The sequence below is a fragment of the Podarcis vaucheri genome (genome assembly GCF_965113315.1).
Source record: "Podarcis vaucheri genome assembly, chromosome: 3".
Taxonomy (NCBI): Eukaryota; Metazoa; Chordata; class Lepidosauria; order Squamata; family Lacertidae; genus Podarcis; species Podarcis vaucheri.
Genome location: NC_138761.1, coordinates 57,116,839 through 57,140,120, shown reverse-complemented (window position 1 = coordinate 57,140,120; position 23,282 = coordinate 57,116,839). Strand labels below are relative to the sequence as shown.

At 39.9% G+C, this 23,282-nt stretch overlaps 1 protein-coding gene and 1 long non-coding RNA gene across 5 annotated transcripts in view; both read right to left on the bottom strand.

Annotated features, from left to right (window-relative positions):
* LOC309528145 overlaps nucleotides 1–23,282 on the bottom strand; it is a 219,515-nt gene that overhangs the window by 43,015 nt on the left and 153,218 nt on the right. The gene's annotated exons all lie outside the window — the stretch shown is intronic.
* The window catches only part of NOX3 (NADPH oxidase 3), a 70,392-nt gene continuing 54,825 nt past the window's right edge, over nucleotides 7,716–23,282 (bottom strand). For all 4 annotated transcript variants that reach the window (XM_082215260.1, XM_082215259.1, XM_082215258.1 and 1 more), the window contains 6 exons: nucleotides 18,967–19,059; nucleotides 18,102–18,355; nucleotides 13,162–13,324; nucleotides 11,469–11,615; nucleotides 10,082–10,206; nucleotides 7,716–8,526 (listed from right to left, as the gene is read on the bottom strand). In XM_082215260.1, coding sequence (XP_082071386.1) covers nucleotides 8,400–8,526; nucleotides 10,082–10,206; nucleotides 11,469–11,615; nucleotides 13,162–13,324; nucleotides 18,102–18,355; nucleotides 18,967–19,059 — 909 coding nt within the window. In that variant the 3' untranslated portion in view covers nucleotides 7,716–8,399. The remainder of the gene's footprint in view (nucleotides 8,527–10,081; nucleotides 10,207–11,468; nucleotides 11,616–13,161; nucleotides 13,325–18,101; nucleotides 18,356–18,966; nucleotides 19,060–23,282) is intronic.

The window sequence follows — 23,282 nt, the reverse complement described above, 5'->3', positions numbered from 1 at the left end:
TTAAATCTCTTGATCAATATATACTCTGAGCAATATACCATAATATCGTTTTTACCCATTTAAACCTTCTTTCATAAATCTTGTCAAATTTCATAAATAATTAAGTTTTGTTACTGGGGCTAGATTCCCAATCACACGACATCTTATGTTTCATATAACTTATAATACTTTTGCAAATAGTCTTTAAATTTTTTCCAGTCCTCCTCCATTGCTTCTTCTCCCAAGTCTCGAATCCTTGCAGTCATCTCGGCTAATTCCATGTAGTTCATCAGTTGCGTGTGCCAGTCCTCCAGTGTGGGCAAATCTTGGGTCTTCCAATGCTTAGCGATAAGAATTCTTGCTGCTGTTGTAGCGTACATAAAAAAAGTTCTATCCTTTTTAGACACCTTCTGGCCGACAATGCCCAGAAGGAAGGCCTCTGGTTTCTTAGGAAAAGTGTACTTAAACACCTTTTTTAACTCATTATAGATCATTTCCCAGAAGGCCTTCAGTCTTGGGCAGGTCCACCAGAGGTGAAAGAATGTTCCCTCAGCTTCCTTGCATTTCCAACATTTGTTATCGGACAAATGGTAAATCTTAGCTAGCTTAACCGGGGTCATGTACCACCTGTATACCATTTTCATAATGTTTTCTTTCAAAGCATTACATGCAGTAAACTTCATACCGGTGGTCCATAACCTTTCCCAGTCATCAGACATAATATTATAACCAATGTCCTGAGCCCATTTTATCATTGCTGATTTAACTGTCTCATCTTGAGTGTTCCATTTAAGCAGCAAGTTATACATTCTCGATAATAACTTGGTCTTTGGTTCAAGCAACTCTGTCTCAAGTTTCGATTTTTCCACCTGGAAACCTGTTTTTTTGTCTAGCTTAAAAACCTCATTAATTTGGGCATAATGCAGCCAATTTTGCACCTTATCCTTTAGTTTTTCAAAGCTCTGCAATCTCCAGTTACCTTCAATATTTTCTATTATTTCCCAATATTTCGGCCAATAAGCCTCCATATTGGTTGTTTTCCGAGCTTTGGCCTCTATTGGTGAGATCCACCTCGGAGTTTTGCTTTCCAATAAGTCTTTGTATTTTTTCCAGACCATATATATTGCTTTTCTGACAATATGGTTTTTAAACATTCCATATGATTTTCCCTTGTCATACCACAAGTACGCATGCCAACCTAACGAATTATTGAAGCCTTCCAGATCTAGGACATCAGTGTTTTCTAATAGAATCCAATCTTTCATCCAGCAGAAGGCTGCCGCTTCATAGTATAGCCTTAGGTCCGGCAGGGCAAACCCCCCTCTCTCTTTTGCATCAGTTAATATCTTAAACTTTATTCGGGGCTTTTTGCCCTGCCAGACAAACCTAGAAATGTCCTTCTGCCACTTTCCAAAACATTCCACTCTGTCCACAATCTGCAAGGCTTGAAACAAAAACAACATCTTTGGCAAAACGTTCATCTTTATAGCTGCAATTCGGCCTAACAAGGATAATTTCAGTCTTGACCAAATTTCTAAATCTTTTTTAACTTCTAACCAACATTTCTCATAATTATCTTTAAATAGATTCAAATTCTTGGAAGACAGATTGACCCCCAGGTATTTCACTTTCTTAACAATATTTAGTTCTGTCTCTTTCTGGAACCCTTCTGTTTCCATGGCCGTCAAGTTTTTCCCTAAGACTTTAGTTTTTTGCTTGTTCAACTTAAAACCCGCCACCCGACCAAATTTCTGGATCAGTTCTAAAACTCTTTTTGTACTGGGTTCTGGCTCCTGTAGTGTTAAAACCAGGTCATCTGCAAATGCTTTCAGTTTATATTGTTTCGCTCCGACCCGTATTCCTTGTACCTGCCGATCCTCCCTTATCATGTTCAGCAAAACCTCCAGGACTGAAATAAACAATAAGGGGGATAGGGGGCACCCCTGTCGTGTTCCTTTTTCAATATGAAGTTCTTCTGTCACCACATTGTTCACTATCAACTTAGCTTTTTGTTCTGAATAGATTGCTTCTATTCCATTCTCAAACCCCCTTCCCACTCCCATCCCTTCCAAATTTTTCTTCATAAATTTCCAGGAAATGTTATCAAAGGCCTTCTCCGCATCAATAAAGATCAATACTGCTTTGGTGTTAATATTTGTTTGTAAAAGTTCCAAGATATCAATAATGTTCCTGGTATTGTCAAACAAATGTCTGCCTGGGAGAAAGCCGGCCTGGTCTTTATGGATTATCTCATTTAATACTTTTTTAAATCTGTTGGCCAGAATATCCGCAAATATTTTATAATCCACATTTAGGAGTGAGATGGGACGGTAGTTCTTGAGTTGAGTCTTTTCAGTTTCCACTTTAGGTATCAATGTGATGAATGCTTCTTTCCACGTATCTGGTGCCTTCCCTCCCCCCATAATCTGGTTACAAACCTCCTCTAGTGGTTGTATCAAATAGTCTTTTAACGTCCTATAATACTTGGAGGTAAGTCCATCAGGTCCTGGAGATTTGCCCAGCTGCATATTCTGAATGGCATCCTCGATTTCTTGTTGTGTTATTTTACAATTCAAGGTTGATCTCTTCTCTTGAGATATTTCTGGAAGACCATTTTCTTTCAAAAATTGTTCTATCTCGGTTACATCCTCGGGTCCTTGTGTATACAGCTTTTTAAAGTATTTCTGGAAACACTTTCTAATTTCTCCCGGTTTCTGAATGTTCTTTCCTTCAACTTCTAGATTGGTAACGTAGTTTAATTTTTGTCTCTTTTTCAACTGCCAAGCTAGCAGTTTCCCACATTTATTCGCCGATTCAAATGATCTTTGTTTCATTTGTTTAATTCTCCATTCCACTTCTTGGTTAATCAGTTGCGCATATTGTGACTGGTGGAATTTAATTTCTCTTAAGGTCTCTTTGGATTTTGGGTTTAATCTTAATTTTTTCTCGCCGTCTCTTATCTTCTCCAATATCTTGTCCTTTTTACCATTCCAGAGTTTTTTCTTAATCGTATTCTGTTGTATCAGAAACCCTCTCATAACAGCTTTACTCGCGTCCCAGATTGTTCTTTTTTCCACCGAGGTGTTCAAGTTGATTTCAAAATAGTCCTTTAAAGCTTTTTGGGCCTTCTTTACAATCTCTTGATCTCTTAGCAGGTTGTCATTCATTTTCCATCTGAAGGAGTCGGCAGTAGTAAATCTCATTTCCATTTTCAGAGCGTTATGGTCGGAGCAAGTCTTTGGGCAGATTTCTATTTTTGTGGTCTTAGGTGCCAGCCCTCTAGTTGTCCAAATTTGGTCGATCCTTGTCCATGACAGGTGGGCCTCAGAAAAGAAAGTTCCTTCTTTACCTAGGGGGTTTCTCGTCCTCCATGAGTCAATTAAATCCATATTGTCAGTTAGTTCAAAGAAAGTTTTTGGTAGTCTTCCATCTTTAGTCAAATTCTGGTTCTGTGACTTATCCATAAAAGTAGAGACAACCCCATTCATGTCTCCCATCATAATGATGTTAGAATAGTCCAGATAGTCCAATAATGTCTCGTGCAGCTTCTTATAAAATTCTGATTTCCCCTCGTTTGGTGCATAGATTCCTAATATCAAAATTTTCTCTCCTTGGGTCGAAATCTCAATAGCCAGGATTCTTCCTTGTTCATCTTTAAACAAAAGTTTCGGTGAAAGAGTCTCTTTGGCGTAAATCACCACGCCTCTCTTCTTGACTCTGTCTGATGAGATGAATTCTTGGCCTAATCTTTTATTTGTTAACACCTTCCTGTGTACCCTTGTCACATGGGTTTCTTGCAAACAAATTATATCCAAATTCTCTTTCTTTAGGATATGGAAGATCCGTTTGCGTTTTTCTGGGGAATTCGCGCCATTAATGTTCCAACTATACAGCTGCAGAGACATCTTGTATCAATCTGTTGTTACTCTTGTGGGGTGTCCTCTTTTTTGTCCGAGTCCGAAGGTGGTAACTCTTTCCCTAACTCTGGTGGTGGCCAAATAGCTGCTCCTTTCTGTAGGTCTTCTCCGTGATCGTGTAGGAACTTCTGGCAATCCTCTTTCGTTTTGATTTTTATCTTCTTTCCTTTGTATTTAAATAAGACACCTTGTGGGAACTCCCACCTGTAAGGTATTCCGTTACCTCTCAAAAGTCCAGTTAGGTCAGTGTAGTTGGCTCTTAGATCCAGTAATTGTTTAGGGATATCTTTGTAAATTTGTGCTCTTCTATCCTGGATCACAAGTGCTTTATTGAAGTGTAAATCAAGTAGCTTGTCTCTCTCCTGTTTAGTCCTTAAAATAATCAAACAGTCTCTAGGCCTGTCCTTCCCAACGACTCTTCCCAATCTAAATGCAGTCGTTATTTTGAAATCTGTGTCTTGGTTTATACCCCAGAATTTGGAAAATTCTGCCGTTAAAAAGCCGGTCAAATCCTCTTTCTCAATCTCTGGGATAGAGCGTAATCTCAGGTTATTTTCCCTGTTTCGCAGTTCCACCAAAGACAGGTAGGCCTGCTGGTCTGTAATATGTTTGTGGAGCGGTCTTACCTCTCCTTTCAGTTCCTCCACTCCTTTGGCTGCAGCCTCTGCTTTTCCAATCGCAGCCTCCGCCAATTTTCGATTTTCAGATGTTGCGTCGTTTAAGTTTCCAATATCTTGTGAATGCTTGGCCACCTGTTCCGAAAGTTTGGTAATTGAAGATGTGGCTAAGTCAATTTTTGCAGTTTGATCATCCACTTTTTTGTTCAAAATTGCGAATTGTTGTAACATTTCCTCTAAAAGAGTGTTAGATCCTCCAGATGCCATATCCTCACCTATTGGTTGTTCAGCTTCTTCAACTGGTGTTGTTGGCGAGGGTGCAGTCTGTAAAACAGCAGGGACTGAAGATCTACGTCCCTGAGAAAACAGGGTTGTTTGTGTCAGTTTGCCTTTCCCTGCCTTCGACGCAGCTCTTGTTTTTACCCTGTCGCTCATTCCACACCTGTCTTTGGATTCAAGGTCAGACTGTCAAAAGTTTCATGAGAAAGGCAGGCGCAAGCGTAAACAATCTAACCACAGAAAGACAAAGCAAAGTTGGTTCTCAGGAAATTGTAAGTCCCAAGTTCCACTAGAGGGAGTAATGTTGCAATTCAGGGAAGAAGAAACAAAATTTCAGACGCCATTAAAGTTCCTTAAGTTAAGTAAATTAACGATGGTCCTTGGAAAAGACCTTTTCCCTCTAGCAGAGCTCTCACAGTGTTGCCATAAGTTTCTTAAAAGGTGCAAAGTACAGTTGTTTAATTGTATCCAACAGTAATGCCTCTAAGTGTCCATTTCAAATTTATAAGTGTATCCGCAAAGTAGCCTTTTGTCCCACTGCAAGTCCGGGACTGGGGGTTTTAAAGTCTTTAGAATTTAGAAAAGTCCAGCAGAGGAGAAAGTCCCCAAATAAGGTACAGAAAATAGCAAGGAAATAAAAGTAACTTGCCTGCTTCAGTTTCCGACTTTTCCGAACGTATGATGTCTCACTTTAAAATCTCTCCGCACTGCTTCCAGCTTGTCAAATCTTTGCTTTTGATCACTAGCATCCTCGGGAGACGGACTTCCTTTTTCTCGCCTCCCGCTTTCAGCCAAATTCATAAATTTGTAATCCAATTTTGAGTAAATCTTACTCACGAGTAGTTGGTTTGTAATCCAATGTAAAAGGAAGAAAGGTCGGCGCTCATCCGCAACAGCCGCGCGGCTTCACTCCCGCAGAAAGAGCGATGAATCCACAGCACCGCTTCCCCTCCGCGCTTCCGGAGCCCCTTACGGGGTCCCTTCTTCGTTTTGGGGGTCGCTCTAGGTGCCCGCCGGATCCCACGGCCACGAGTTCACTCTGCTCGTGGTTTTTCTTAGTGGGTCGTCGCTTTGCCGCAGCGAACGACCCTTTTCTGCGGAGCCCCTCTTCGCGGCGCAAAGAGGACCGCCATTGCTTGCTTCGCGCCGCCTCCGGAAGCCTGAAATTTATATTTTTAATGTGTCAAGTTTCTCTGAGGTTCAGTACAACACTGAGGCGAAGGGAAGCCTCCGGGCAAACCACCACGGAGATTCATTCATCACTTACTCTGTGGCTCCTGCCAATGCCCCACATTAATCATTTCATACAGAGGGGAAAGAAGAAGAAAAACCACATCTTTTAAAACTATTTGGAAATAAAGATATACAGCCTTAAACTCAATCATAGTACAACTGCGCCTTTTATAGCAAGCTTTCCATACAAATTTGGTCCCCAAACAGAAGATTATAAACTATAACTGTAGCGTTCAGTAATATGCAGGGTTTCTTGCTCTGTATACTCTCACTGGGTTTTTGTGTTTTTTTAGTGTTTTACCACTGCCTTGTACGTGCATGTATGTATAATGTTGTCATTTGTCTTGTTCATCTGGTGACACACATGGGATGTTTTGCACTTCAGGTTTTATTGCGTGGATCAGTAAACGCATTACCTGATCCCCTTGATCCGTATTTTACACCTCAGTACAACCACAATGCCTTTTGTTTACTGCTGAACAAATCTACTGCTATTTATGTGCTAATTCTTTGGAGTTTTTATGGATTCTCCCCTCCCCCACACTTTTGGGAAACTTCACCATGAAGTATGTGAGTGTCAGGTTTCAAATACATATTCTTAATGGTTTACCAATGACCAGAGTAAAGAAAAACAGCACTTACAGGGAGAGGAGGGAAGTAGCAAAGCACCTGAGTAGGAAAAATGTTACGATCTCAGCTGGAATCTAAAAACAGATGGAGTTGAATCAGGTAGAGAGAAAAAGGGGGAGCAGAACAGTCTGAAAGCATAGAAGGTAACTAATCTGGATCTAGGGGCACTTCCAGACTATTACTATTTTCAGGTGGCATTCAATCACATACCAGGCACATTCAGGTTGTGCAATTAAAGTAGATTTGGAGCTCTTGTGTAGGGTTGCCATACATCTGGGGAAACCGGGACGTGTCCTCTTTTTGAGCGCCAACATACTCATCTGGGCAGATTTTTACAGTTTAAAGGAAATGTCTGGTTTGGGGGGGGGGGTTGGGGGCTCAGGCATTTCAGGCACCCACACACCTCTTTTCCAGCTCAGGCTTGCACTGGCTCAGGCTGTCCTCTTTTTTGCTCTTCAAGATATGGCAACCCTATATTGTGTGACAAGCTTGCTCCCCTCCTCGTGTGTTATGTCTTTGTAGATTATGAGCCTGAGGGGAAGGACCTGAAACTGATTTCTGTAAGCAGTGCTGAGAGCCTTTTTGGCTAAAGGGCAGGATATAAATGCTGTAAAGAAATACATAATAAAGGGCCGGGGGATGCAGGGAAGCCTTCAACAATACAGAAAAACTTAGACCCAGTGCTCCTTAATAATTCTGAGCTTGCAAGCTTTGTGTTCCACGCTATAAAGATTTGTAACTGATTCAGTTTCATGAGATTGTGTATCTATGACCAATAAGGCTATATCACTCTACAGAAGACCTTACAGGACAGATAGGTCTGGTTCTTTGGTTCCTATAAAAACTGCACAATAGTAACACATGTTGTATCTTCACTACCACACAAACCCGATTCTCATCCAGACCACCAAATGGAGTACAATTGTTGTTGTTATTAATGTGCTGTGCCTAGATGGTGGGACTGGAGAACTGAGGTTCTGCCCATCACTTTTTTATTCTAAGCATGATCTAAATGTATTAGAATTTATATGTATTATTATTATTATTATTATTATTATTATTATTATTGCTGCTGCTGCTGTTGTTTATTGATTTATATAATGCTTATATGCAAAAATGGCTTCTAAGTGGTTTACAGCTATAAAATCAATTATAAAATTTAAACATAATAACACAATAACAATTCCACCAGGGCATTTAAACATTCCTAATGAAAATATACAATAAAACAAGCCAGTTAAAAAGCACAACAACTGAAGCAGTTAAAAAAAAAATCAAATTCAGAGGAACGCTTGCCTAAACAGGTACTTCTGGGACCTCTCATATTTCAGCAGGGAGGGCATTTTACAACACTCGTGCTGCCACTGAAATACCCCACCTCCAGGTTACCATAAGCTGATAGAAAAACAGCCAAGTCCCATTTGCTGAATCCTAATGCTCATAGAGGAGAGGGGAAGATTGTTTTTCAGGTGACCTGTTTGCTTAGCACTTGTCTAACTCAGAATACGTGGGACTCCTGAGCTGGTGAGAACTTCCCTCCACTACTGTGCTGTTGTTTTTAAAGCATCACTCTCACTCTAAGCAATCTCGGGTTGCAATTTAAGGACAAAGTAAATTCCTCTACTAAACACAGAATGCTAAATGCTCTGTTTCAAGATGACATAATTCCACCAAAATCAAGAAAGAAAAAGAAAAATACACCAAACAGAGCTGTCAGCTACTATTTCCAAAAGGGGTCTAGATTCTAGAAACTTTCTTTGTTGTAGTAAAACTGAACACCTCTTGGATCAGCAGAGGAATACCAGCTGCACTTCTTTTGAAGGGTTTGAGACAGAGATTTAGGTCCGCAGAAGAAAACACCAATGTTATTGCTGCCAAGAAAAGCAAGATACCCAGATTAATTTCAGAAGGAAAGAAAGGGGGGAATAATAATATGTAATGCCAACTTTATTACAGAGCATGGGAAATATGTTTCCAGCTTCATGACCATTATTTGGGGGATGCTGTCAGAACACTGAATGGCAAGATGAAGTTTGCACTGCCCTGGAGCTTTTTTGTCTGTTTCTGAAAGTCACCCTTTGAAAAGGGTCATAGGGCTAAACATGCATCAAACATTTTATAGGAAAAAAATCCTTTAAAGCATGAACTATATGGACTTGAAAACAAAGACTTTATATTCTGTCATGTTTGTGTATCACAGCTGATTTCATGTGGCCTCCCAAGTAAATGGTTAGGCATCTCTGGATTAGGTAGTCCACTGGATAGATTCCATTTGAATCCTTACTTGGAAGTAAGGTTCACTTGTCTCAGTAGTGCTTATAGCTGAGTAATCATACAGAGGATTGTCATGCATTTTTTTTCTCATTTAAAAAGACGTTCTTATTGCTCAGCTGGCAGGTAAATAGTGGGCACTGCTAAACAGGGACTGATGGGTCTGTCAATTTCAATTTCTAGTTCTTCCAGTCTTACATTCACTTCTCCACATTTCCACAACAGCTTGTAATTAAAGAAAACATTTTCATGAAAATTCACCAGCATTTTAGTGTGAATTTCTCCTAATACTGTATTGCTTGTATACACATGCTTGTATATAATTCTGCCTAATATACACATTTTTGCAAAGCAATCTGCCCTAAGATAATGCACTTTTCACATGTTACTTTCAATAGTATATGCATATTCATGCAAACTGTATAAATTACTTGGAGAACTAGATTGCAAAATTGGAAGAAATTGCAAATTTCAAATGATGGCTGCATTTTGGTATACACACTGTTTCAGATTACATAGATTCACCTTTAAATGCAAACTGAATTGAATTTCTCCCACACCCCTACTGCTGTTAAGAAACCACAAAATATTTTTGTTTATGTCCTTTTTCTGGGTGATGAAGACACTGACTGCTTCAGAGGCTACTGGGAACAAATAAACCTTTTCTAAGCTTTTCTTAGCAAAACTCTGGAGTTCAACTTAGACCTTTCAAGCTGAGATGAACTAATAACATAAGAGCATTGTCTTTACATCCACAGCCAATTATGTTGGGGAACAAACACACCCTTGACATCGTAAGAAAAAGGCCTCACTGTTTATCTCTTTAATAACCATTTTCAAGGGAAATTAGTGTTACTTTGTCCTTTGTGCTGAACAATAATTGGATTGTGTCTTTCAATTATAGCTGGACAAATGCCAAGATATTTTAATACTTCAAATATTAGATTCTCCTGTCCAAAAATTAGATTTTATTGGCATTGTCTATCCAAGATTTCTTCATCTAAAGTTTTATTACACATAAAGATGCTTTCAGCATAAGAACTCAGCTCAAATTATTATTGAAAGTGTTATTGATAAAGTGGTACAATTTTTCTTCCCTACCTAGCTCACTGGGGAAAATGCAGTATAATGACATTACTTGCTAATTTGCCTTACCTAGGATGATTTTCTGCTATATGTTTGAATTCTGTGTCCCAGTTTGGTCGTCCATAGAAGGTCTTTTGTTTCAAACCAGTAATTACATCCAACTTTTCATCATAATGTAAGGCAATATGAGTAGCCTGTATTGTTGAGAACCAAAAGGTAATTATTTGAGAACCAGCAAGTTTAACATCACCTTCAAGTAAAAAAGGAAAGGCTATAATCCTAAAATATGGAGGGACAGACTAAAAGAGGCACTCAAAAGTCTAGATCAGGGATGCCCTCCAAATGACCACTGACCATGTTGGCTGGGCTGATGGGATTTATATTCCAAGTTCATATTCTCCTGGGATAGCTCAGTCAGTAGAGCATGATACTGTACTCTTAATCTCAGGGTCATGGGTCATGGGTTCGATCCCTGCATTGGGCAAAAGATTCCTGCATTGCAGGGAGTTGGACTATACATGACCCTTGTGGTCCCAACTCTACAGTTCATAAGACATCTTCATTAGTTATGACCATGGTATTGTTGCTCTAAATGTTAACATTCTGTGGATGTTTATGTAATCGGCATCCATTGTGGACCTGCCCAATCTCATGAGTGGCATGTGGTGCTTGCATGCAGACTTTCCACATTAGCAAGCAGATTCACATGGGTAGCTAAGCTACATACATCATGCAGCATCTGCTCAAGGTCAGCAAAAGATAATGGAATTCTGTAGCTATGCCTCCCTTCCCTCTTCTCTTTCCCCATCTCCCAGCTGCATATTCATACCCCTTATCCCTTGCTTCCAACCTTGCATTTCTTTCTTTATTATCACAGTGGCATCAGTTTGTGTAGCAGACTGCACAGTACTTGCCCTGGTCATCAAACTCCTGAAAGATAACCCCAAATTATGTATAGGTAGAAGATAACCCCAAATCCGTCCCCAGTGCCTTCCTGTTTCAGTTAACCAAAATAGTTAGTAGAGACGAATGTGCAAGTTGAGGGAGAAATTGTGAAGTGCCATAAACAGAAATTTAGTGGACACGGTGGCACTGCCATAAGGGGTTGGGAGCAGGCAGAGTCAAGGGGAAAAGGAAAGCTGGAAGGAGGGAGAGGAAAGAGTAAGAGAAGAACTAAAGAGAAGAGGACTTGGGGAGCAGTTGCAGATCTGGCTGCCAATCTGCCAGGGCTTGGGTGTTCCTGCATCTGCAGAGAACCTGGCATCAAGTGGTGTACCTGGGACTACCGTGGTAAATATAGTTGGAATGAATACTTTCAAAAGACAAATGTTACAACTATTCACTCTAAGGAAGCTACGCTTTATGTGATTAGGCATTCATTTGATTACTGTTCCTTAGGCTGCAGTCCTGGAAAAGTAAGATTCAGTAACTCAGTCCCATAAGATTTCATTTATACCTGACTTTCATCCCAGCCAGTAAGAAATATGTGATAGCTTAGAAAATGGGCTTTCCCTTTCTCAGCCATTTGTGCTTCCAGCAAGCACAGGAGATCAGCAAACCACTCAAAGGCAGATGGATCTCGGCAAATCCAATAGAAATAAACCTGTCAAGGGAAAGTAAAACAATTCAACAAAGTGCAAGCTTTCATCGGGCGTCCTATATGGCTCTTAAATTATTTATTTGGAGATAAGTAGCTAATCTTATAGCTGGCTACTGTGCTCAGGTGTAAATTTATACTTGATTTTCTATCCAGCATTGACGATGTAGAGTTTTTAAACATACTCCAGCAGTCATTCATATACAGTTTAAACGGATTTTTGAAAATCACAGCCACTGCCTCTAAGGCACTGAGATGTAGACATTCTTAATGCTCCATCTAAACTGCTTCCAGTAATATGACAGCACAAGGGACTTGGACCAGGGAGATTTGGTTCAAATATCTGACAAGTCAGGATGCTCTGGCAACTAATATAAGAATTTGGCAAGTTTTGGCAATCAATATAAGAATAGTAACCAACATTTCTATAGCACTTCTTAAGTGTTCAAAGCACTTCACATCCTTTACCTCAGTAATTCTTACAACAACCCACTGAGGTAGATCTTTATTTTTATCCATATTGCAGATGGCTGAGAAGAGTGGCTTAACTAAGTCCACCTAATGAGTCACACCTGAAGTAACATTTAAACTAGGAGCTTCCTGGACTACATCTCACACACTTAGCCACTACATTGCACCTCTTTTTAGACTTAATTTTCATAATGAGTTCATGTACAATTACTATCAGTTTTCTGTTGGTAAAATGGGAGTTTCAGGGACACACCTCACAGCATTTTTACAAGGGCCAGACACGTCCCCTCAACGCATTGCCTTGTTTGTGGAATACATGCAGAACTGGAAAAAAGTGGGGAGGAATGGAAATGAATTAATAATTCACCTCAACCCCTATCACTAGCAGGGCACCAGCACTTTGGCATCATGAATGCCAACTGACACAGTTAAACAACAACAATCCAGCCACTAGATATTACTAAATGCAGGCTATACAACCATATTTCAGGAATCAAATAAAGCTAATTCCCACCCCAGTGGGTTAGCATGAAAATAGGATATGGGTTATATCACCAAACTGACCAATATAGTGTACATCAGAGAAGGAAGATAATGCAACAGGGTCAGCACAAAATGAAGTCTGTTTACTGTTGTTGTTTTTTAACTAGGCTATGAAATTCAAGTCATAATCAATACATATGTTCTATTGGGTGAAATATAGTCCAGACTTAAAATTTTGAATATCTAGACTCATATTAATGTACTTATGCAGAGTTCAAGGCCCCATCTGCGCTATACATTTAAAGCAGCATCACACCACAGTCATGGCTTCTCCCAAAGAATCTTAATACTGTGGGCCACTTAGCTAAGTGTTGAACAAAGGTAAGAATAAGCAGCTACAGATAGGATTTGCCTAGGAAAAAGCCAGGCAGCTTTTCCTCCCTTACACAGAATGCCACAAGTTAATAGAATTGGGACATTAGCTGGGAGGCAAGTGACTAGTACAACCATGATGGTTATTTACTGAAATGATCCCCCAAATGAGCAAGTGATGCAAAGCATATTTGCAAATGAAATATCTAACCACAATACTGATTACCTTTTCCAGTCTCAGTCCCGTGCTTAGATTACAGCACTTATACCAAATCGATTTCAGAATGGAAGCAAAAGGAGTGACTCCTATTCCTGCTGCAATGCAGACACTAATTTGATACTGAAACGCATCTGTTGCTGCTGCTCCAAAGGGCCCATCCACAGCTAGTCTGTAACAAGAAACACTCAGCTAAAATTAGAAGTCTGCCACTGTTCAGAGTTTTCTTTTTGTTGATTTAAGTTTATGTGGATTTTATTTTTTCTAATACAGTGGTACCTTGGTTCTCAAATACCTTGGTATTCAAAAGTCTTGGTTCTCAAATGCCGAAAAACCAGAAGTAAGTGTTCCAGTTTCCGAACGCTTTTAGGAAGCTGAATATCCGATGTGACTGTCGGCTATTGTTTCCAGGTCACCTGCACCAATCAGAAGCTGCGCCTTGGTTTTTGAATATTTCGGAAGTCTATTTCGGACTTCTGGAACGGATTAAGTTGGGCGCTTTTGTTTTTGCTATTTATTTTGTGTTTTTGTTTTTGAGGTTTTTTGGTTAATTTGTTTTTGTGACTGTGTGGAACCCAGTTCAGCTACTGATTGATTGATTGTGTGACTGTGGAAATGAATAAAAAAAATCCTATCTAAACAATGACTATCATCAGTGCAGGTAAGAAAAAAAAGTTAATTTTAATTTTTATCCTTTACAATACTGTCTTATTTATTTTATAGTCTAGTACATTGATTATTGCTTTCATTTTGTGGATCAATGGTCTCGTTAGATAGCAAAATTCATGTTAAATTGCTGTTTTGGGGGTTGTTTTTAAAAGTCTGGAATGAATTATTCCATTTTGCATTACTTTCTATGGAAAAACGAGCCTTGGTTTTGGAACACTTTGGTTTTGGAACAGACTTCTGGAATGGATTAAGTTTGAGAATCAAGGTACCACTGTACCCGTTATTTTAATATATGGGTTACTAACTGTCATGGGTAAATGGGTAAATGCTTGGCAGGGGGTTGGACTCGATGGCCCTTGTGGTCTCTTCCAACTCTATGATTCTATGATTCTATTCTATGAAATGGAAGAACGGTGGGATATAATTTTTAATAAATACATAAATAAAATATGTTAAAGGACAAAATAGAATCGTTCCAAAATGATGACTTGGTTATATTTGTTACAAGAAGAAGGGCACAGTTTTCCATGACTGCTGCTTTGCTATCAAAGAAATGATTTAGCAGAAGAGAGCAGGAGGGCTATGTGCATAAGGGCTCTGGCCATTTTATTTAAGCATGCAATTGCAATTTTAAGGATTCCGGCAATCTGATTAGTGACTTAATTGCATGGCCAAATTTAGTGAGAGTATTTGCATATTTAATTATGATTTAAGAAAAAAAGCATCCTGCTTTAAAAGTCTTATTTTCCATAGTGTGCAAATCAAGGCACAGAGGAACTGATTTAATTTTGGAATGTTTTTAATCAGTTTGAAAACTTCTTGCTATGCGGTGAAGGAATGAAAAATGTGAGGATGGGGATAGAATTAGATATATTAGCATGTAATTCATAAATATATGAAAATGTCTGCATTAAAAGGAGCATTCAGAGCAAAACGAGCTTGCCACCAATTCAGGGAGATTCCTTCTTCCCTTACACTGCTTCTCAGTCCTCCTGGCTAGAGAAGTCTTTTTCCTACGGAGCCACTTGCTCTTGAATGCACATGACTGGTGCCCGACTGTCCATTGTTCTTTCTTAAATGCCGTGCTTAAAATCATCTAACATCTTTTCTACTTTGAGGATATTTTGAAGACCTAATCCCTGATTCATTGGATAAAAAGTGGTTTAGTGACATAAACTCAGAAGACTTAAAATTCAGGATTTGGATTTAATATATAGGGTTTATATTTTAATCCTCTCTGGGGCAATCTGGTTAAAAAAAGAACTTAAGGATAGTTAATCATACACAGGAAGCTGCTTTATACTATCTTAGACTATTTGCTCTGCTACCCCAGCATTGTTTAATCCAAGGCTGGAGAACAGCAGGCCTTGCCATTTTCCAGGCCCTCTTCCTAAACTTAACTCCTTCCCAATCCACACACACTCTAGTCCAGGCTTCCTCAGGCTTCCTCAACCTCGGCCCTCCAGATGTTTTTAGCCTACAACTCCCATGATCCCTAGCAGGACCAGTGGTCAGGGATGATGGGAATTGTAGTCTCAAAACATCTGGAGGGCCGAGGTTGAGGAAGCCAGCTCTAGTCTCAGGCTACAGCCCCAATGGCCCTATTTTGTGCCCTCTTCAAGAGCTTTTTGCCGTTGAAATGCTTCCCTGAACTATAATTAGGCCTCTCGCTAGCCTGAAAGGATGACAGAGAGATTTGGGTGTGGGGAGGGGAATACGACACTCTGTCAAAACCTCTGATGTTTACTGTACAAGGGTAAGAGTCATGCCTGTTGCTCCACCTAAATTTGCTCTGACCCCACCCACTACACGCATGTGGCCCCCAGGGACAGGATGGCGGGGGAATTTGATTCATTATGCGTTTAATGCCAAATCTATCAGCCTCACACTTTCCGAAACAAAATGCAAACAACCAGCTGGCCTTTGGAATTCTCACTTATCCAAATTTTGCAGATCTCCAACCCATCAATGCATGCATTAGGGAAAAGTCTGCATAAAAATGAAGGTATCTATGAAAATAACATACAAAAACACATATTACGTGGGGATTGTTTGCAAGAATGGGTCCATTAGTCAAAACTGCATGGAAAAATGTGTTTATTATGAGATATTCATGCTAAAATACTAAGGGATTTCTTGCAGGTTGCTGCAGAAATGCAGAGAGATGAATTTAAGATTGGAACATGGAGAAATACATAATTATATGTCCACTAAACAGGGTGAGACATAAATAAAAGAGAGAAAACAAAAAAGAGAAACCATTTCTAACTTTCAATAAAGAAGTCTGTGGTTTTTTGTTTTTTGTTTTTTTAAAAAAATGGAAAAACGAGAAATCGAGAGAACCAAAATTGGCTGATCCTTCTGAAGGAGTGAGGACCAGGGGTCCACCTGGGTCCACTTTGGAGAGCCGGGCTGGAGCCATGTTATAAGCTGAAAGCTAAAAAAGACATTTCTCTCTCCCCTGCTTGCCCCTGCTTGCATAAACAATATTTTTGCAACACAGCGAGTTTGCAAGAGGATGCGGTCAGGGGATTTTGGAGCTGTTCTGAGAAACTGTTCGTTTGCCCAGGATGTCTAGCCCACCACAAGGTTCTAAGCTGAGCAACCTGTTAAAACCACAAAAGAGGAGGGGGTCAAGGAGCATTTACTGGAACCAGTAAAAGGGGTCAGAAAGATTTTAAACTCGCAGCGCCACCTAGTGTATAATGCAGTTTGGAACCGAAAGACCAACATCAATTATTTAATTGGTTGAGCTTCAATGAATATGCATAAAGGGGAATGTTTGAGGGCTGGGTCAAGGGTTGAACCATTGTTTTGCCTAAGGGGATAAAAACTGTTTGCCCCTGGTGTTCGGGGGCATTTTCTCTCATTTTGGCAGCTGAATGCACCCTTTGCTTTGCTTGTCTGACAAATAAACCAAAGTCAATAAAACTTTTGTAATTAAAATATTGCTGCCTGGATTTTTCCATTCTGGTCTGTATTCTGAAGTCTCTAACACTTCCACCCTACACAGGAGGCTTTCCATGAGGGAAGAAGGCCTGAAGAAGGATCCCCACCCCAATCCAATCTGACTGGCAGCAGCTCTTTAGGGTCTCAGGAGGAGGTAATCTTTGCCTCCACCTTTTACCTGATACCTTTAACAAGAGATCTCCAAGGCCTCCTTGCAAATCTTGTTCTCTGAACTCCAGTCCCTTTTCTACACTGGAACCTGGTCATTTCCTATCAGGGGTCCTTAGGCACCTTTAACTTTCTCTAGACTGCACCTCAGTTCAGAAGGTATCCCTGACTGGTGGGGGTTTTATGAATCGTGATATCGTGTCAGGTTGCATGACATGTGCCAAGTTTTAGGAAGCTGCAAGCAGGCGGGAAGAAGATAGATTTGTGAACAACTTCCTGAGAACAAAATGCCAGCATCCAGCACCCGCTGCAAATATTGCCTTGTCCCAGATACCCTGTTAAGTTGCTGGTACTATTTTATAATGATTAGGAAGGATGAAGAAAGTTTATGGCAAAGCTGGGGGGAAAAAATAGCAAGTATGCTAACAAGCAAATAAGAACTGGCTATAGAGCCAGAGTAGATTCAAAAAGTTTTACTTCCAATCCGGGGGTAATTTATTTTTATCTCTTTTATCCTTTGGTTATTTATAGGCATTGCAGCAAAAACAAACATTTTTGATTTTTAGTTAAAATATCTATCCTCTCCCTTCCCATTCAGCATAGTGGTAAGCATACATAGTTACTCAGAAGTAAATGCTATGGAGTTCAATGGACTTACTCCCAGTATTTGAATTACAGGGGAAGGAGGCATTGTCTTAGTGTTACTGTTTTTAGAAAACTATGGAGGGACATGATTTTGCTAAAATTGGGAGGTAGGATCTGTGGATTTCATTAAGCCCCCTGCTCCCCCCCAAACCTGTCCCTTCCCTTGTAATTGAAACACTTTATGAACCTTACAGTTGCAGACTTAAACAGTTGCTTAGCTTTCCTACTGAAAACCATGGAATGTCAAAGTGCTTACTTTTGGCTGGATCATGGGCATATCAAATAATATTCAATATCTTTTCCAAGTAGCATGATTTAAGCAGTCCTCCTGAAGGAAAACATTAATATATGGGGTTTTTTTCCCTCCTGCCAGTGAGACTTTGAGTATGCTGTGTTTTACTACATCTATAATTATAATTTATACTCTGTTTCGATATGGGGGGGGGGGAACCCTTCACAAATTGTTAGTTAATCAAAACAAAATGACAAGTATGCAACACTGCAGTTAGTTATCAAACCTTGGCAGCTTCCAGGGCTCCTGAAAGGTTTTCTCCTCTGCTCCAAAGGCGCTGAAAAGGGCTTCTGTCCAATCCCCGACTGACCGTATGTGTACACTGAAAAAGTCGTCTTCTGGGGCTGAAGTGAGAGTGAATGGGTGCCATTCCATCTGTGAGATAGCGGGGCACTGGAGAAAGATATACTGACCAGCCTCCATCTTAAAGCCACGTTTTTTCATATGAAGCTCCAGAACTCCGGAGGAATGAGACACCACCTAAGCCACAGTCAAATGACAATCAGCACGCAATATATCTAGGAACCCAAGGAGCTTTCTTATACCAAGTCTATTGGTCCATCTAGTTCAGTACTGTGTACACTGACCAGGAGTGGCTCTTTCCAGAGTTTCAGGCAAGGAACTCATGGAACTCACACAGCCCAATCTAGAGATGTTGGGGATTGAACCTGCATGCAAAGCAGAGGCTCTACCACTGAATGGCAACCCCAAAATAGTCCTGTGCATCAACAAGGAATGTAAAAATAGATGTGACTCAGCTGATTTTCAATGGGCAAATATTAGCTACCATTTGCACCTGTTTGCATGACTTTTTGCTGGCCACAGCGCCTCCATATTTTTCACGTGGTGATGATGTTGCATACCTTGCAGTTCAATTTCCGACTTGCCGTTGCAGGAAAACTTTTTTCTTAACAGTATTATGAAAGCAAGGCAATATTGAAATGCTCATGTATATGGTAATGAAAATGAAGCCACGAACAGAATGTGCAATACACCAACAAAATATTGAATATAGAACTTTCTACTGATGAAGCAATATAACCATACATTTTTATTTTAATACAGATAATAAACTGATACGACATACACACCTTTGTAACGACAACCTCTTGCTGAAACCTCCAGAGCCTAATAATTCTTTCACAGATGTACAATATCACAGGGCATAAGACCCACTTCCAAGCCTGTTGGGGATCATATAAAGAGAAGTTTTAATGCATATATAAGCTTTAAATTTCTGATGGAAACCACTGCAGGCACCATGTTATTTCAGTCCATCTCCACCTTGCCTTCAAAGAGGATGCTAAGGTGGGCAATATACCCCAAATTCCTAAGCAAAGAGGAGGAGTGCTTGCCAAACACTCCACCGCCCCACTGACGGAGAAGAGAATGCAGGTTTCCATCTTTTCCACAGGGGTTGGAAACTTATGGCCCATGGAGCTCTTAAGGGCTTTAAATACTAACAGTAACTCCTTGAATTTAACCCACTAATGAAACAGAAGACAGTGCAGCTCTCTGAGCAGGGTGTGTAATATGCTGACAGGGTGTCACTCCTGTCAGTAATTGTGCTGCATCTTCCTGAACTAACTAGGTTTCCAAGGGAAGTGCAAAGAAAGCCCTACTTAGAATGTGTTACAATAATGCAATAAGGCCGTGGGTGGAGCTGTGGTCTAAACCACTGAGCCTCTTGGGCTTGCCCACCAGAAGGTCAACAGTTCAAATCCCCACAATAGAGTGAGCTCCTGTTGCTCTGTCCCAGCTCCTGCCAACCTAACAGTTCGAAAGCATGCCAGTGAAAATAGATAAATAGGTACTGCTGTGGCGGGAAGGTAAACGGTGTTTCCATGCGCTCTGGTTCTGTCATGGTGTTCCGTTGCACCAGAAGTGGTTTAGTTCTGCTGGCCACATGATCCAGAAAGCTGTCTGTGGACAAACACTGGCTCCCTCGGCCTAAAAGTGAGATGAGCGCCACAACCCCATAGTCGCCTTTGACTGAACTTAACCATCCAGGGGTCCTTTACCTTTACCTTTATCTTACAATAATGCAATATTAAAGTAAGTAATGCCTGGACTACAGTAGGGAAACGGTGAGAAATGGAATTCCCTACCTGTTCAGTGTTCAGAGTCCTGAACTAGAAAAAACAATGGGAGGCCTTTCCAAGCTTTTGGAAATAAAGGAGGGGGTGGGCTGTAGAAGGTCCATGGTGTCAGTGGTGGGCTCTGCCAGGGCATAGGGCCTCTTGCACCTGCCTAAGCATGATGGTTGCTGATGCAAGCCACGCTCAGCTATTCAGGACATGGTTCCTGTTTGGCTCAGAGTGCATAAATGCATGCTCCGTGAAATTGTTGCTTCTCTTTTTCTGACACAGGCTCTCTAGATTGGATTCTTGAACCTTTAAGAAGAGAGAACCAATTTCCACTCCCTGATTCTGCTGTACAATTAGCAAAGTTTTCTAGTATGATGCATTGGCCAGAAATTGACCCAAAAAGTTCAGTTATGCTGAAATGACCTATTTTTATTAAATTGATTGGGCTGTTTTATTGTCAATAATTACACTTAGCAGATCTATGACATCAAGTTGCTTAGACCTCAAGATATTATAGCTGATAATTGCACTTCATGGTCATATATACTGATCATCCTATTGATCAAATGTACTTAGCTGACCATATATATTAACTGGTCACTCTGTTCAGCTTGAGCTACAACAGCTTTAGATAATTAGATATAATGGAAGATGCAGGATTTTTTTAGACATGCAAGCATTCATTCTCCCGTTTTAGTTTTAGTATCGGAAAAACAGCTTACAATGGCTTATTTTAGTCAGCGGAGGGTATGCAAAATGGATGTGCTTTCATTTATTGACTTTGCAACTCAATTATACCAAAGTACTTAGATTTAAGTTTCTCTTTAATTAATACTTTGTATATTAATAAAACCAAGAATAACAGTATGCAATAGGGAGAAACACGGGGCAGTTGCCCTAGTCTGTATCCAATGCTGAACAAAACTAGATCATGTAGCTGTTTGCAAATACTATTGTTTAATCTTTTTTCTTTTAATTCAGCAAATTCACACATTACCATCACATTTCAGATTTTCTTAAAACTCTCATTATTAAAGGAGCTGATTTATATTCCCACATCATCAATGCACTGGGTGCAAATGAACGGAAAGACACTAGTTCCAATTCATAATAATTAAAATAATCATTCTAAAACCCACAGTTGTGCAATACGTATTGTTATCAGAACCAGCCAAAGTGATGCAGAATAGTTGTCTATAAAATTCTTGAACCCTTTGACACTGCAGGTTTTCCACATTTTTCATTACCCTCCTCCCCAGTTTTCCAGAGTATGGTATCATCACAGAACTGGTTGCAATGATTTCTGTTGAAATTTAACACTGATGATATTGAGGCAAAAAAATACACTTGGTTGTATCCACAGGGGATGTTTTCACTAGCAGAAAGAGGCACCTGATTTTCAATTATTTTCCCCTGACCTCAAGTCTCATTTGCCTTATTCCACCCCATTCCAATGGGTCCCTCAAACATCAAGGGTCATGGTTTGGGGGTGGGGGTCACTTACAAATCGATAGCAGAACCTGCAAAAACAAGTGTCCCAGTTTATGGAATGATACACTTTTTTCAACCAGCACAAAGCCGTCTGAAGTGACTTGACTGGGGGAAGAACTGTGTGGTGGGAGCTGCCCTGTCCTCCTGGCCTGGGCATTTTTATCAGCTGTGCTCCTAAATCTGATCTGGGGTACTGGATGTTCCCAGGGAGGAGCCAGAACTGCTACTGACTTTGCAACTTAACTTAGCAGTCATACTTGAGGACAGGACGTTAAAGATGCAAAAAGGAGGTCATTTATGGCCCACAACTCTCTCTAGCCTCATTGCATGGTGATGCTTTCACTTAGGGGGCAATGTAAATGGCAACTATAGCCTTGCCCTCTTGTCTTGAATGAATTGCCTTTTTAGTTGCAGTCTTCGAGACTAACAAATTTATAATGGGTTAAGCTTAAAAGGACTCTAATCCATAACATTGGGCCATATGAAACTTGTGGGTCTTTAAGATGCCACAAGACTCTTCACTAATTTTCCTGTGACAACTCGGCTACCCTCTGGAACATTAGCTTTATTTTTATTTTATATAATGAAATTTATATACCACTTGATTGCAAATAGAACAGCTAGGTGGTTTAGAACCCCCCCCCCAATAATCACATTGTCAATAAAAGATAAAGTTAAAAAAGATAACATATTTTAAATAAAAATACTATCTTTAAATAAAAGATAAGTTAAAAAGATAAAGTATTTTAAGCAATCCAAAATATAATTAAAACCAACAGTTAAACTAAAAACAGATTAAAACACATGTCAACTTCTACATGTCTGGATAGGTTTGCCTAAAGTGTTTTTTAGCAGGCATCAAAAGTGTACAGCAAAGTTACCTGCTTGATATCAAGAGATAGGGAATTCCAAATTGTGAGTGAAGCCATACTAAATTATTGATTTCTTACAAGTGCAAAACAAATATTAAGTGATACCTGTAGGAGTGCCAGTTCTGCAGTTCAGAGTGGTCAAATGGGCATATATGAGGTAAGATTATCTGAGTACCACAAGCTTAATGCTTGCACCAGGGAGTCCAAGGTGGCACCACAAGATCAAAGTCACTCCATTGCATCAACATTCTTCACCATAATAGGGTTGCTGCTCAGGCTATAACTCATCTCAGCAGAAGTACTGAAGGTAAAATATTGCTCTGGCTTAAGAAACTGCAGTGGTGCAAGTCACCGATGAAAAGTAAATCATTGGCCTAATTACTAGCTACAGAAAAGCGAAAATCAAGCGTCTTTCTTCTTTCTGTTTGCATTGCACAGACAGAAAAACCCTGCTGAGGAATTTTTAAACTATTTGATATCCTCCCTGAGAATTCAGCCAAGGCTTTCAAATATGCTCCTTTGATCCTTTCGCAAGCAGCTGTAGAAAGTGCTATCTTTAAAGTGTTCTTTTTGTTGGAAATGAATAGTCTTTGATGACTTGTTGAGTGACCAAAGCTTCTTTCGTTGTATTCAGGACACTTGCCTTGTGCCAAGGTGACAAATTCATTAGTCCTGACATTAAATGATATTGGACAGGCTGATGATGGAAGCTGAGGATACAGGCTTTAGTACTCTAAAGGTAGATCACCATCACTTGGAGGTGAACCTGGTCAAATCTATGAAGTGTGTTTCTTTTATATATGTTCTAAACAACTAATAACAGTTTAACTAACATATGAATTCTTTAAAGAGATGATTGACTTCATTCCTTGGCAAGCTTGCTGAATTCTCCATTTGTGACACTTTTGAGACCCACTTTAGACCTAATGTTGATGGCCTTTTTACTGTCCTGGAAAC